Source organism: Myxocyprinus asiaticus, chromosome 29 (genome assembly GCF_019703515.2).
Source record: "Myxocyprinus asiaticus isolate MX2 ecotype Aquarium Trade chromosome 29, UBuf_Myxa_2, whole genome shotgun sequence".
In the NCBI taxonomy this organism is placed as follows: domain Eukaryota; kingdom Metazoa; phylum Chordata; class Actinopteri; order Cypriniformes; family Catostomidae; genus Myxocyprinus; species Myxocyprinus asiaticus.
This window is the reverse complement of record NC_059372.1, coordinates 9,364,676-9,380,335: the sequence shown is the minus strand read 5'-3', so window position 1 is coordinate 9,380,335 and position 15,660 is coordinate 9,364,676. Positions and strand designations below refer to the sequence as shown.

Genomic DNA, 15,660 nt, shown 5'->3' with positions numbered 1-15,660 from the left:
TATTATTAAGTAAAACTCTTGTCCGACCACTGAGCTCCAGTGCACGTTCATGAGAGTGCACGAGAGAAGCAGTAACGCTGTCCCCACTCGCGAGATTGGGCTGTTCAAGTGAAAACCCGTTTTGTTTATTTAAAAACAGGTCTGCCCCAGCTATAGCAACAACAGAAAACACAACATAACTCCACACAAACCAGAGAACAGAATGTACTCATGTCTGAAGAGTTTGTAGTCGAAGAATAGAATAGATGCATTTCTATGCCCAGCCTTATTTGTTTGAACCGGAGTACTCAATCAGAGAGATAGAGGAGGCTGAAGGCACCTATTTTCGAGACACATTTTGTAAGTTCTGTTCTCTGGTTTTTGTGCAGCTGTGTTGTGTTCTGTTGTTGCTATAGCTGGGGCAGACCTGTTTTTAGATAAACAAAACGGGTTTACACTTGAACGCCCCATCTCGCGAGCGTAACTACTGCTCTAGTACACTCTCATGAATGCGCACAGGACAGCAATGGTCAGTCAAGAGTTTCACCTAATAATACTTAAGATTTCAAATTTTTTCTCACCAAACCTTATTGTATTCCTTCAGAACAAGGCATGAGTCTCATGGAATAATTTATTAGACTTCTGAATTATACTTTTGCATCCTTTTGAAGCTTGAAGAGGTGGTCACCATAAACTGCCACTGTATGACATCACTGAGCAAAAAGAAAATTCACAACAAAGTTAAGGAAAGAAAGTAAGTCATATGGGGTTCAACACAGGAGTGAGTAAACAATTACTTAATTTTTATTTTTGGGTGAACTATCCCTTTAACTTGTATTGAACCCGTAGTATTCATTTAAGTCATACAGGTTTTGAACGACATGAGGGTGAGTAAAATGATGACAGAATTTTCATTTTAGGTAAGTATCTCTTCACAAAACTGTACATAGTCCCAACTTACTTATTTTTTAATTTCTCAATTTCAGGGAAAATGCTCTCAGATGTGCTACAACATCTTCATAGTTGAGACGGTGTGTGTGGCCTGGTTCTCGCTGGAGTTCACGCTGCGCTTCATCCAAGACCGCAGCAAACTGGCCTTCCTTCGGCAACCCCTCAACCTGATCGATGTCATTGCCATCCTGCCCTACTACATCACACTAGTGGTGGACAGCACCTCCACAGGGGAGAAACGTCTGGGCTCGGGAAGCAGTTACCTGGACAAAGTGGGCCTCGTGCTGCGCGTGCTGCGTGCGCTGCGCATCCTGTACGTGATGCGCCTCGCGCGGCATTCTCTCGGACTCCAGACACTTGGTTTGACCGCGCGCAGGTGTACGCGCGAGTTCGGCTTGCTACTTCTCTTCCTTTGCGTTGCTATAGCGCTTTTCTCACCGCTGCTCTACCTGATTGAGAACGAGGCTGCGGCCACGCAAGAGTTCAGTAGCATACCTGCAACGTATTGGTGGGCTGTTATCACCATGACAACTGTCGGTTATGGCGACATGGTGCCGCGCAGCATCCCCGGACAGATGGTCGCGCTCAGCAGCATCCTCAGCGGGATTTTACTCATGGCGTTCCCCGTCACCTCTATCTTCCACACGTTCTCACGGTCCTACGTGGAGCTCAAACAGGAGCAGCAGCGACTGCTGCAGCGGAGAACTCACTTTCTACTGCGCAGCCGCATTGCGGGTCTCGGCAGCAATCTGTCGTTGGAGAGTGACGTGCTCTTCCCTAGTGTCTCGTCCGACCACAGAAACCGAGAGGAATAATAAAGTAACAGTGTGTTGTTCACAAAACTATGATCCAAATCCACAGAGAACGCAAATGGACATGGAATAATAAGCAGCTGTTTTGATCTCTTGAATGTTTGTTTACATATTGTCCGTCAACAGTCCATTTAAAAGATTTTTAGTGCTCAATTTCACTCCTGGTGATCTACCTCCCAGCAGAGTATCGCAGGCCCTTCATTTATTCATGTGCTGGATATAAATGACAGTTATCTACAATTCAGTTTTCACTAGTTAAAATGCTTATTCTTGATATCAAGAGCGAAGATTTGTCTTGAACACTGAGGGTTGCAGTGTGAAGCATTTACCTATGTTTCCATTGATCATGGTATAAATAATGGGGAGGGGGCTTGATTTCAGCAATTATGTTGGCTTGACGAAGCCGACATACTGTCATTCTACAGAATTTATAGGGTTTTTCCAAATTTCCAAAATAAGACCAAAATTATCAATTGTAACTCCTTCTATAGCTTACAAGCTACATCCACTAAACTTGTCGCAGACCTTCAGACTGTTCTGACTCATGTTGTTATATCTTTTCAAACGGAATAACTATTTTCGAAACATTCCATAGACTTACATTGACAGAATTTTTAAACAGGCCGACGGAATGCTCGTTAATTGAAACTCCAGCTGTCAAAAAATTCAAATGTAAACAAACCCACCCAAGGCCTGCCATATCATGGCTTTGAGTTACAATACAAAATCTATCCATCGATCTATCTTTATGAAGGTCTACTTGACTATCTATCTATCTTTTTAGAGCCAACATCAAAGTTTGTCTTGAAAAACTTTACCTATCTACTAAAATGTCAATTCTTGTTACTGGAAAATGGCGTCATTATTCAAAAATGGAATTTCAACTAGTTAAAAACATAATTAAAGATATCTGTAACTGCATTTTCACTAGTAGAGTTTCACAATGGTCTATAATTCACTCCTGTTAAAAAAATTTAACGTAATTAAAGATGTGTAATACATTTCTTACTAGTAAAAAAACTCCAAATACATAACGTCAGCGACATACTTCTTACTAGTAAAAATATACATTTTTAGACATCAATAGTTACATTGTTACTTGTACAGATGTACATTCCTGAAATCAGTACTTCAGTTAAAACTAGTAAAAATGCTAATTTTGACTCGGTTTTCACTAGTGGCAATGTTAATTTCAGATATGTTTAATGGGATTGTAACAACTGTAGTAAGAAAGCCTTAAGATATATTTAATTCCTCATCTGAAATCCATTTCCAGACATCTGAAATTCCTGAACATTTTTACTAGTTGTAATTAAATTGTTGATATTTAATTGAGTTGGACTAGCAACAATGCAGTTATTGGTATCAAAAATGATCATTTTTACTAGTAAGGAGTACATTGCTGTGAAAATTGTGTATATCACTACATCGCTATGTGAAATTGGAATTTCAACTTTTATACTTTTATTATAGATATCTGTAATTGCGTTTTGAACAGGAATGACAGATGATTGTAAATGTTTACTAGTGAATTGCAGTTACAGATATCAAAATGTATGGCTTTTACTAGCTGAAATAAATTCTAATGAAATCCATAATTACTGATATACAAAATTAGCATTTTCACTAGCAGTTATTCCACTGCTGATTTCAAGAATTTGCATTTTAAGTAGTCAAATTGGCTTGTAGAAATCTATAATTAATTTCCTGCACATGATTAATTGTCAAAAGGGCTTGTGATAGCAGAGTTTACTTCCAAATCTTATAAAACATATCTGACCAAATCTGACCTAGCTAATCAAGGTCTTTGGGTTCACTTGAAAATGTATCTAAGAGCAGCTCTGCTGGAAGATACATCTCCATTACTGAGAACCTGAATTAATTCATCAAGCTCAGCTATTTTTTTCTGTTCAGATAACTGCTTAGAATGCTTCTTCAACAGGAAATTAGCTCTGAGAAGATGACTTGTTTTACATATTGTTTTCATTCGTTTCACGTCCACTTTGTTGAATCTGAACATGTATTTTCAGTACTCTAGTACTGCATGAGTATCTTCCATTTGTGTATATTTATTAATAACACACAAAAATCACATCACACACTCACATATAACCCAAGTTTAGTATTCATTTTTGTGTTGCTGGTATGTGCTGAAATTTAAAATTCAAATCTATATCTACTGGTATCACTCCATATAATTCTGTATATCAGGTCATCCTAATTGCTAAGAAAACATCTGTCATGAACATATATCAGCATTTCCCTATTTAGGTCATGCAATCACAAGTGTGTTGTCACACATTTTTATTTGTATTTTATTTTTAAATAATAATGATAATAATAAAAAAAAAATCACACATAACATAATAAATCTTATTTGATTTGACTTGGTCCAGACTTTTTTGTGATGTCCTTCTTTCTCACAACTAATCAGCATTGAATACATTGTTGATTGATGATTTAAGATAATGTTCTTTAACACTAATCTCTGTCTGGAATAAAAGTCATGACACAAGTTCCTAGATAAACTATAAGCCTCTTCTCCCACGAGGGGGCACCAATGCCAAATTTGTAACTACAGAAGGGATGGGCCCGAATTTACACTAAAACAAACATATAATGTGAAGATGGAAGAAGGTTTGCAGTTTAGTAGGAGGAAAACAGGAATTGGCCTCAAGGTATAGTCTTTGGTATGTGTATGTCTGTGTTGATGTGCCCTGGAAACCTGATGAGACTTATCATAAGATGATGGGTCACAGAAAATGGCAAGCTGAAGAGAAGCACTGTTGCAGTATAAGGGGAATCCACTGTTCCTAGTTCAATAGACCCAAATATTTAATGAGGAATGTGCATCATATGTCAGGATACCCCTTCTTTATGAAGATACTTTCAAAGCTTTCGTACATAATTACTAGAGTTATAGTTGTTACTATAGTTGTTGAAAACTAGCCTTTTATCCGGAGCAAATGGCAGGCTACATTCACTTATTACACTGCAAAAAAAAAAATAAATAAATAAAAAAAAAAAAAAAAAAATATATATATATATATATATATATATATATAGTTTCTTGAGTCTTGTTTTCAGAGAAATCTAGCCAAAATGTGACAGGTTTATGCTTTAAACAAGAAAAATTATGCCAATGGTGTAAGACAAATGAACTAAATTTAAAGGGAAAACAGGTTTATGTTTATTAGCAAATAGTTTTTCTTGTGTTAAACATAAACCTGTCACATTTTGGCTAGATTTCTTTGAAAACAAGACTCGCAGACAAAACAAAGCAAGGTGAAAAGATAAAACAATAAAAAAATTACAATAAAAATAATTTTTATATAGGGCCCACTGTATATGAACAGGTACCATTGCAAAAAAAAATAAAAAAATTTGTGATTACAATTTTACATTTTGCCACGAAAAAGAAAAGGCCCATCAATAAACATTTATTTATAAAATACTTTACTAAGCTACAAATTAGAATGAATATTTTAATATATTTCTACTTGCACACCCCAAAGGTCACTTTTAAATGTTAGAAAAATGCAATGCAATCTGATCATCTTAACTGCTTTATTTTCTTCTTCTTCTTCTTCTTCTTCTTTTTTTTAAGGGAATATTCCGGGGGTTCAATACAAGTTAAGCTCAATCGACAGCATTTGTGGCATAATACTGATTACCACGAAAAATCTATATTTTTCTTAAAAAAGAGAGGCAAAAATCTATTTTACAGTGCGGCACTTACAATGGAAGTGAATGGGGCCAATTTTTGGAGGTTTTAAAAGCAAAATTGTGAAGCTTATATTTTTATCAAAGCACTTACATTAATTCTTCTGTTAAAACTCATGTGTTACTTGAGCTGTAAAGTTGTTTAAATCATAATTTTTGCATGATTTCAGAGTTTACGGCGTTACATCGTTACAGCAACAAAGTTGTAACATTGGATATAACTTTACACAGAAAAGGTTATTAAGCCATTTTTACACTAAAATAAACAGTAGCCTATAATAATTACGTCTTGTGGCTATACTTTTGAGTATTTTAAAGGAATATTCGACTTGTCCCTCTTCTTTAAAAAAAAAAACAAAAAACAAAAATCAAGGTTACAGAAAGGGACTTACAATGGAAGTGAATGGGGGCCAATGTGTAAACGTTAAAATACACTCTGTTTCAAAAGTATAGCCACAAGATGTACACAATATACATGCGAACTAACCTTTTCTGTGCAAAGTTATATCCAATTTTACAATTTTGTTTCCACGACGGCGTAAACCCTTAAACGTCTATCAAAACGACAGTTTAAACAACTTAACAGCTCAAATAATTCACAAGTTTTAACAGAAGAGTTCACGTAAACGTTTTTTAAAATGATAAGCTTCACATTTCTGCCTTTACACCCTTTCAAAAATTGGCCCCATTCACTTCCATTGTAAGTGCCTCACTGTTACCCAGATTTTAAATTTTGTCAAAGTTAATTTTTGTGGTTATCAACATTATGCAACAAATGCTGTCGATTGAGCTTAACTTGTACTGAACCTGGAATATTCCTTTAACTGAGTCACCTCTCAATGACGTCCGTGGCCCAGTTACCTTAAATTCTCGCCAGTCAGAGTAATGATGATGATGATGAATCTCATCACAGGCTCTCTTCTATTCTTGCAGACTTGTCTCCGCTAGTCAAGTATCGTAGTTAAGATACTGTCACGTCAAATCACCTGCCCTCCCCGACCTCTGCTGCGTCTCCAGGTTGCACATCTCGTTAGGGTGTCAAGGGGGTTCAATCGCCATTCGGCCGCATGCAGTATCTCAGGACACAATACGCTCGGCTACTGCTGTTTAGACATCCCAGAATATTCCTGATCGCTACATTACATTGTTACCGAAGTAATATTGTTAGGGGCCGTTCACACCGAACGTGTCCTTGCTCTAAAAAACAAAACAAAACAATTAGACGCAGCGCCACGAACGCAGGAACGTTCTTTTTAACTTGACACTGCGTCTAAAAAACGCTCCTGCGCGAGGTCAAAGTCCAGAGCTCACGTGTGCATAAGAAACCAATTGAAAAACATCGCACAAGGACTGACGTAAGAACGTGTTCGGTGTGAACGGCCCCTTTAGAATGACGACTCGCGCAGCTGTGCGCGTTCCCAGGCTATCCCCGTCATGAGCGCGCGCCGATTGCGCTCACGATCTCCGTTTCATTCCGCGTATCAGAGCCGGTCAACATTATTGACGATGGAAAGCTGAGCCATTTTCATTCATAGACCAAAACAATAAAGCAGAGGTCATTCAAGAACCGCCAGCAAACGAAGGGATTTTACTCACGCCACATTTGAGGTTTTGAGTATTTGTGGGTGAGTATTAACGCGCTATTTTATATCGTAGCCTATATTGATGGGCGTGTGATTGAATGGCCGCTGTTTTGAAATAGAACGCATGATAGGCTACTCTGTTCAGATTTCACGTTAATAAAATGAATGCATGACCTGTTAGTGCGTGTATAGTATTTGCTGGTTGTGTTTATGTTTTTTGTATGTTTGTTTTCTCATCTAAACGCTGGTTTAAATGGATTGTGAGATTGTGTGTTAATCTAAAAAATAACTCACTGCGATGTTTTCAGGATGAATGACGGAATCCAAAACGTTGCCAATCCTAGAGTACCAGAACTTTCGGAAACTACATGCCGACTTAACGTGATCATGTTGGAAAGCTCCACAGAGCCACGGTGTTTACACTTTTTTGGTGGAAATCAGCCAGGAACAGCAAACCCTTTACCTTTAAAGATAGAGAATATAGAGAAGTGTATCTAAATTCAATGTGGAGGCAGTGCTGTACTGTAAATCATAGGTTTGCAGTCATAGAAAATCATATCAGGAGAGTTTGAGCATAGAACTCAGCTATAATTTGTTGGTTTACAACTTCACATCTTGGTAGAAAGACTTCGCCCACACTTGCTGTCCTTGCACCAAGCCTCCTCATTTCATCATGGAAAAATTCACTTAGGTAAGTGAGCGTGATCGTGTGGTTTGTACTAACCAAATCAACCCAGGACTGGTTGTGAGTCTTCGGTCCCATCGACCACACACGCCCATCTGCATGTAGTATCATGCACGACCTGATTATCTCTCATATTATGTGTACATGTTCCCACTTGTCTTAAATGCTTGAAAGTCGTGAGCATTGGTAGTTTGTATTTAAAGGGATCGTTCATCCAAAAATCTTGGACTATTTTTGGTTGAACTACAGTATCCCTTACAGGAGAAGTAGACCACGACAACAGTGGAATACTTTGCAAAGTTAGGCCCATTGTGGCTCATAAACCAGCCAGGCTAATTTTTGTTTATCTATCTGTTATACATTCTTTGTCCTCTCTGTAAACTTTAATACTCAAGGACTCCAGTTCCAATTCTGTCATTGTGCATCCTGGTTATCATGGGCTCTCTGACAGTCGAGTCCTTGCTAAAGTGTCTCATTGTGAATTTTAATCTTAGGGTTTAGTTGAGTATTCACTACGCAGTTGTGTTTTTTCATTAATATCAGTGTGTATCATTGATGTAAGTGTTTATATACACAACCACAGGTTTGAGTATTTCTTCAAGCTTGTTCCTGTGTTTTAGTGGCGTGAGAAAATTCCAAGGAATGTTAAAGTATCAGGAAGCCTGTGTACTTGGTGCCTACATACTAACTAGATTTTTAGGAGCTTACCTGCGCAAAATTCGCCGCCATGTTGCTAGGGTGTTGTGGATGGTTGCCAGGGCATTGCTGTGCAGTTAATCAGGTGTTCTGGGTGGTTGCTAGGGTGTACTGCATGGTTGCTAGGAAGTTGTTTACGGGCCAAAGACAAAAGATCCCACCTGCAAAGTCTAAGGCCACGTTCACACAAATTTGTTTAGGTTTGAAACCTTCATTTTCAAAAGTACGTGCTTATGGCGTGCGTTTTCGGTGGAGAAAAACGGCGCTCTAGTGAGGCGTAAACGCAGTAGTGATGGGAAGATTGGATCATTTTACTGACTTGGATCTTTGAGTCTCGTTCAGCAAAATGAATTAATCTTTATTCAAGTCATTTTGTTCATTTGGCCTGGGTAGCTCAGTGGTAAAAGATGCTGGCTACCACCCCTTGAGTTCGCTAGTTTGCTAGTTCAAATCCCAGGGCGTGCTGAGTGACTCCAACCAGGTCTCCTAAGCAACCAAATTGGCCCGGTTGCTAGGGAGGGTAGAGTCACATGGGGTAACCTCCTCGTGGTCGCTATAATGTGGTTCGTTCTCAGTGGGGCGCGTGGTGAGTTGAGCGCGGTGGATGGCGTGAAGCCTCCATACGCGCTATGTCTCCGTGACAATGCGCTCAACAAGCCACGTGATAATATGCGCGGGTTGATGGTCTCAGATGCGGAGGCAACTGGGATCCATCCTCCGCCACCCGGATTGAGGCGAATCACTACGAGACCACGAGGACTTAAAAGCGCACTGGGAATTGGGCATTCCAAATTGGGTGAAAAAAAAAAAAAGGGGAAAAATAAAAAATAAAATAGCCAAATCCCCCCCAACACGTCTACTTACGCAAACTTTGATTATAGTCCCAATAAGGAAAAAATGATAATGCAGCCTAGGACAAATTATGAGAATCAGAAAGATTAGTTCACCTCTGGAATCTTCTTGTCCGAGTCATTCGTTCTTTTTGCACTGCATAGTGTATACGGCTGTCACGTGACAAATGAATGAACGACTCGGATCAGATCAGATCAGATGACTCGAGAGGTGAACTAATAATTTCTGTTTCCTGTTTGAGCAATGCGTAGCGTATACGGCTGTCACATGACAAAAGAACGAACGACTCGGACCAAAAGAGTTGAAAGGTGAATGAATCATTTCTGTTTTCTGTACAGTGCATATGCTGTTTTCATGTAACAAACGAATGGAGGTTGCGCAATGTGCATGCGTGGCCAACACAAAATGAACGAATCACTCTCTGCGACTACTCGTTTTTCTGAGTCACATAAAAGATTCATTAAATGAACAAATCTTTCATGAACGACCCATCACTAAAACACAGTAAAATTAATGCATTTTCAAAATAAAGCAGATGAGTGTGGACGTGGCATCAATTATATTCTAAGGCCGGATTCACGAAAATCTTCTTACAAAAACATTACAAAAGCTCTTACAAGCGGCTCGGTGTGTCACGTCAAAAGCAAATTGCTCCAATAATTAATTAATGATACTGTCTACAATGGATGCGAGATTGGTTGTGTCCAGTTTAGATAGGGTGTTAATATAAATGTTAAGAAATCGTATGAAGGTATCTAGCTATAAACGTAAGAAAACAGTTAAGAACATTCTTAAGTTGTTTTGTGAATACAAAATATTAATAACTTTAACTTTCTAACTTTTCATAAAATTATTCTTAAAGAAATAAGAAGAAAATAGTGGTTCAGAAGAATTGTATTCTTATGAATGTTTCGTGAACCTGGCCCCTGGACCCTAGAGTTGTTTCCGGTGTAGATGGGGTGTTACGATTAAATATAAGTTGACGTTTAAGAAAAAAGATATGAACATTCTAAAGAAGTTGTTTCGTGAATAAAAAAACAAAAATATTCGTAATACTAAGAAAATACGAAGAAAATAGATTTAGAAGCATTTTATTTTTAAAAGAATATTCCGGGTTCCATACAAGTTAAGCTAAATCGACAACATTTGTGGCATAATATTGATTACAACAAAAATGTATTTAGAATGGTCTCTTTTTATAAAAAAAAATAGAAGCAAAAATTTTGGTGAGGAACTTACAATGGAAGTGAATGGGGCCAATTTTTGTAGAGTTTAAATGCAGAAATGTGAAGCTTATTTTATAAAAGCACTTACATTAATTCTTCTGTTAAAACTTGTGTATTGTTTGAGCTATAAAGTTGTTAAAAACATTTTAGGGTTTGTTGACAAAACATTGTCATGGCAACGAAGCTGTAAAAATGGCTTGAACTTTACACAGAAAAAGTAAGCAAGTGATTTTATCACACTAAAATCATGTTAAAACGCATGTTGGCTGTGTCTCGTTTGGAAGGATGCGTCCTCCGGACATTGCATTTGTCGGCCGCATACGTCATCGAGGCTGTCTCGTTTCATAAAAGCGAGTAGGACACTTCAAATGCAGCCTTCGAATGCGACCTTCTTTCACGGGAATTCGGAGTTTGCATGAGGTGTATCCTTCGCAGGCACATCATAACCCACAATTCTTTGCTTCAACGGAAATGTCTAAAAAAAATGACGCCAATTTGCCCGTAAATATGATGTTCAAACGCAAGGAATGTTAATTCCCAAGTTGAAGTACCTCAATAGATGGGTGCAGAGTATATAATATGTAAATTTATATTAATATATAATTAAAATGAAGTATTAGACTAAAAGTACACCTGTAAAATCTATTTTATTTTCCCTTTACATCATAACTCTCCTAAAATGTGCCTCATTCATTTCCTTCTAAAGGGTCTTTGTTCCCTTCTCACTCGAAGCGCTCGCACTTGTTAAAGAGAATCGTGCTGTCATAGCAGCCATGTTACGTTCCGTTTCCGTTTGTCCCACGAAGGCTGTCTCGTTTAAATGAGGCTTGTTTAAAGGAGGACACTCGGTATACTGCAGCCTTCAAAGGACACGTCCTACCTAGCATGCAGCCTTCCAAACCTGACACAGCCATTGTTTACATTTTGTGGCAATACTTTTAAAATAGTGAGTATTTTAATGTTTACGGATTGGCCCCATTTACTTCCATTGTAAGTGCCTTACTGTAACCCAGATTGTTGCTTTTTTATTAAAGAAAAGGAGGGGCAAGTCCAAATAAATTTTTGTGGTAATCAATATTATGCCACAAATGTTGTCGATTGAGCTTAACTTGTATTTAACATGGAATATTCCTTTAAGAATGTTTACAGAATTCCCATTGAAAATAATAGTACAAGTAAAACATGTTACAGTGATGAGAATTTGATCTTAAATCTTGTATAAGTTTTAAGTTCTTTTACCTGTTTTTATGTTTTTTTATTTTTTAACCTGGATCTCGCCATAAAAATAGCCACAGAATCTGAGATGGCGTAAAAACAAGCAAACAAACGCAAAAGTAATGAGAGTTGGGAGGTAAAATGTGCTGAAAATTAATGTCACAATGCAAAAAATCTTAATGGTCATAAATGTAGGCCATTGTTATAATTTAATGTTTAATTTTTTTCATCAAGATTTGGGGTTAAATATGACCATGGCATTTTCCAGTGGGGTCCCTCCTTCAGTGTAAGGCTAGGGGGAATTTTATGCCAATTTTATCATCCACCAGGTGATAAAATCGTATTTCTGATTGCTTAGAAAAGTAATACCGCACCTCTCCTTAACAAACCACATGATTTGGGGTATCATTCATGTCCGTACCACAAACTAGACAAGTTACGCACCAAAGTTCAGTACTTAGGATTAGGGGTTTGTTCAAATTCCTTACCCCAAGTATGAGCAATAGTGTTAGTGATTCGCCAATAAAGAATTCTTTCATAGCTGTCTTCAAATGTCAGCCTTTCATACGCATTATTTGTGATGAGTAGTGAAATTACACTCTTCCAGGATGTATACAGTACTTCACAATTGAACTTCTTTGTCTGTTTCTGGTGTGTTTGTAATGAATGAATGCATAGTAACTTAAAGGTATTCCTTAAATCTGTTGGGGTTGTGCTTGAATCCTGCTAGATGTTTATCCTATAGTGATTTAGAGCAATTAGCTAATGCATCCAGTCTTCAGTTGTGCTTGCCTGTTGTTCCGTTGCATTACCCGTGGCTATTGACGGTCCTTATGGGTGCTTTCATGAGAAAGAACCAATGCTCTTAATTAGATGTGCTCATAGCAGCATTGAGCTCTCTCAGAGAGGGAGCACAGGGCCCGTGAAGTGGTCCTAATGCCTTTCGGAATGCTGTGAATGCCTCTCAGTGAATCCGTGGAAGTTTAAGTTGGCTTCAGATGAGATCATTGGGAAAGCAGCTCTTTCAGGCAAAATTCCTGTTAATTCATAGCATGCTGGCGTAGTGAGGCCTTTGTCCCCCCGGCAGTGGGACACTCACACTGTGCTTTGGGCTCCGCTATTAATGACATGCTTGTTTCCGTGGACTGGCTTTGAGAAATGGCATGCAATAAAAAGTGGCTTCATCTTTTAAAATGCTGTTATGTGAACGAGCGATCGTGAGAGGAAGATTCGTGCCGAGGAACCAGAGGACAACAGAGAACTATTTAAGATTGAAACTTGGACAAAAATTGTACTATATAACTTGAGACACACAGTTAGATTTTTTTCAAATCAGTGGTCATGCTAAAGACAAAGGAACATTTTAATTTTCTCTTAAAGGTGCACTCAGTAATTTTCTCAGTATGTCGAAGTGCTAAAGATTTTCTTAATTTTTAAGCCTCTAAGAAAGTCTATTTTTTGAACCATACAGCATTTTTTTTTTTTTTTTTTGGTAGTCATTTTTGACCAAAGTATTTTTTTTAAATTAAATTATTTTTTTCCCTTTATCTGAGCAGTTCAAAACTTAATGACTGTTCCTCCATTTGCCATCTGAACATAAAAAACAACAACAAAACACAAATTGGGCTTGATTCGATAAGTCTAAGTGGTTGTAAAAAAAAAAAAAAAAGTGACACCTTTGGTATTCACGGTCAAAATTGACCAACCATTGAAAATTAATGGGAAAGGCCAAAAAAACAGCAAAACTTTTTTTTGATCTGTCAAATACAATCAATAAATCAGCCACAATGCAGAAAAAAAAAAAAAAAACAGACAGAAATTACAGGGTGAGACTCTAAAACATCCTCAGTGCAAAACATACACACACAAGAATGAACTGGTAAGATAATAACACAATGCTTTTTTTATTTTTACATTTGTTAAATAAAACAAATAAATTAGCCACAATGCTAAACATACACACTCAGAAATGAACGGTTGAGATGATAACACACTCACAATGCAGAACGCACACACAGAGAGAACCAGGGCATCAATAAGTGGAGCTCCATAGCCATCTTTTGGTCATCTGTTGTTTTCCAGCTGATGACAGCAATCTGACACACACACACACACACACACACACACACACACGTTTGTACTCCTATCATTACGAGGACTTTCCATAGACATAATGATTTTTATTCTGTACAATAGGGTTGCGCGGTATACTGGTACTAACGAAATATCGCGATACCAGAAAATGTTAAATGGTACGATATCATTTTGTTGTTAATTTCGGTACCATATTAAAGTATGCTGCTATTAGCAAAATGTAATGTGAGAGTTTTGAGATCAAATCAAAGACCATTTGACAGTAATAATAAAAAAGTCTCGATATGGCCAAATGAGATCATTAAACAGTCATTTAGAAAGATGTCATTTAATGAACATGCGCGCCACAGGATGAATGAGAGGATCTGCTCAGGCACACAGGGGCGCACACAAACACACATACACACAAATGCAAAATACACTACTAATGCTTGATTTTCATGCAGTGTGTCCAATAGTATCCATCTGCAGAGTCGCAGAGCAGTGTGTTTATTGTATAAACGGCTGTGAACTCTCAAATGACCTTTTTCACCATTTCAGTTCGGAGATTTCAGCTTGTGAGTCACGGGAAGCTTGATATATAATGAACCCTTCAAAAACAGGAAGAACTTCAAGGGTCTTTCAAAATAATAGTCCTGCTGAAATGTGAGCTCTATTCAACTGGATTCATGAAATTGAAGACATTACGACAGAAAAATATTACTACTGTATAAAAGTGTAGTATTCAAAGTAGTCGCAATAATACTCATAATAACAATAATATTAAAATGTTATTAGTATTATTATTATCTGTAAGCAATATCACAAAAGCAAGTGTACTTAATATAACCAAGCTCTGTTTTGCATCTTTTTTGTTTTATACCAAAAATGCAATATTTTTTTGTTGTTGTTAAAAATGATTATATTTTCATTTGATTAAAGCTGTACAGTATGTATTTGATTAAATGCAATTTGACAGTAACATTTAATTAAAACATTTTACATGGAATCCAGAAAAATTTAAGGGAAAAGGCATAATTTCTATCTATAAGATTTTATGTAGTTCTTTTAGTCAAGTAAATTTTTTTTATTTATTCATTGCCCAAGTATCGAGTTAGTATCGATACTGAGGTACCAGGGCTGGTATCGTACCGAAGCCAGAATTTTGGTATCAGAGCAACCCTACTGTACAAACTATATATTCTATCCCCCAACCCTAACCCTAAACTAAACCCAGATAGAAACCTTTTGGCATTTTTACATTTTCAAAAAAAACATTGCTTAGTATGTTTTTAAAGCCGTTTGAATTACAGGAACACTAGGGGTGTCCTCATAAACCACATTTATAACATAATATCCTCGTAATTACTAGTATGTAACCTAAAGAAATTTCCTCATAAACCACAAAAACCAACTCTCACTCACACACACACACAAACACACACACGTTTGAGCAGGCAGAATTCAATGAAGCTATCTATTTCTCAAACTAGAGACTCTGATGTACTTATCCTCTTATTTAGTTGTACATCTGGCCTTCCACATCTCTTTCTGTTCTTGTTAGAGCCAGTTGTCCTTTGTCTTTGAAGACTGTAGTGTACACCTTTGTATGAAATCTTCAGTTTTTTTGGCAATTTCAAGCATTGTATAGCCTTCATTCCTCAAAACAATGATTGACTGATGCGTTTCTACAGAAAGCTGTTTCTTTTTTGCCATTTTTGACCTAAAATTGATCTTAAGACATGCCAGTCTATTGCATACTGTGGCAACTCAAAAACAAACACAAAGACAATGTTAAGCTTCATTTAATGAACCAAATAGCTTTCAACTGTGTTTGATATAATAGCAAGTGATTTTCTAGTACC

At 37.3% G+C, this 15,660-nt stretch overlaps 2 protein-coding genes across 3 annotated transcripts in view; both read left to right on the top strand.

Moving 5' to 3' along the window:
* The window catches only part of LOC127419991 (potassium voltage-gated channel subfamily G member 1-like), a 37,152-nt gene extending 32,464 nt beyond the window's left edge, over nt 1-4,688 (top strand). Inside the window, exon 3 of the mRNA XM_051661877.1 lies at nt 966-4,688. Within this exon, the coding sequence (XP_051517837.1) occupies nt 966-1,745 (780 nt within the window). The 3' untranslated portion in view covers nt 1,746-4,688. The remainder of the gene's footprint in view (nt 1-965) is intronic.
* A 2,213-nt stretch (nt 4,689-6,901) lies between these two features.
* The window catches only part of LOC127419990 (proto-oncogene tyrosine-protein kinase Src-like), an 82,739-nt gene continuing 73,980 nt past the window's right edge, over nt 6,902-15,660 (top strand). For both annotated transcript variants that reach the window (XM_051661876.1, XM_051661875.1), the window contains exon 1: nt 6,902-7,090. The gene's annotated coding sequence lies outside the window, so the exon portion shown is untranslated. The remainder of the gene's footprint in view (nt 7,091-15,660) is intronic.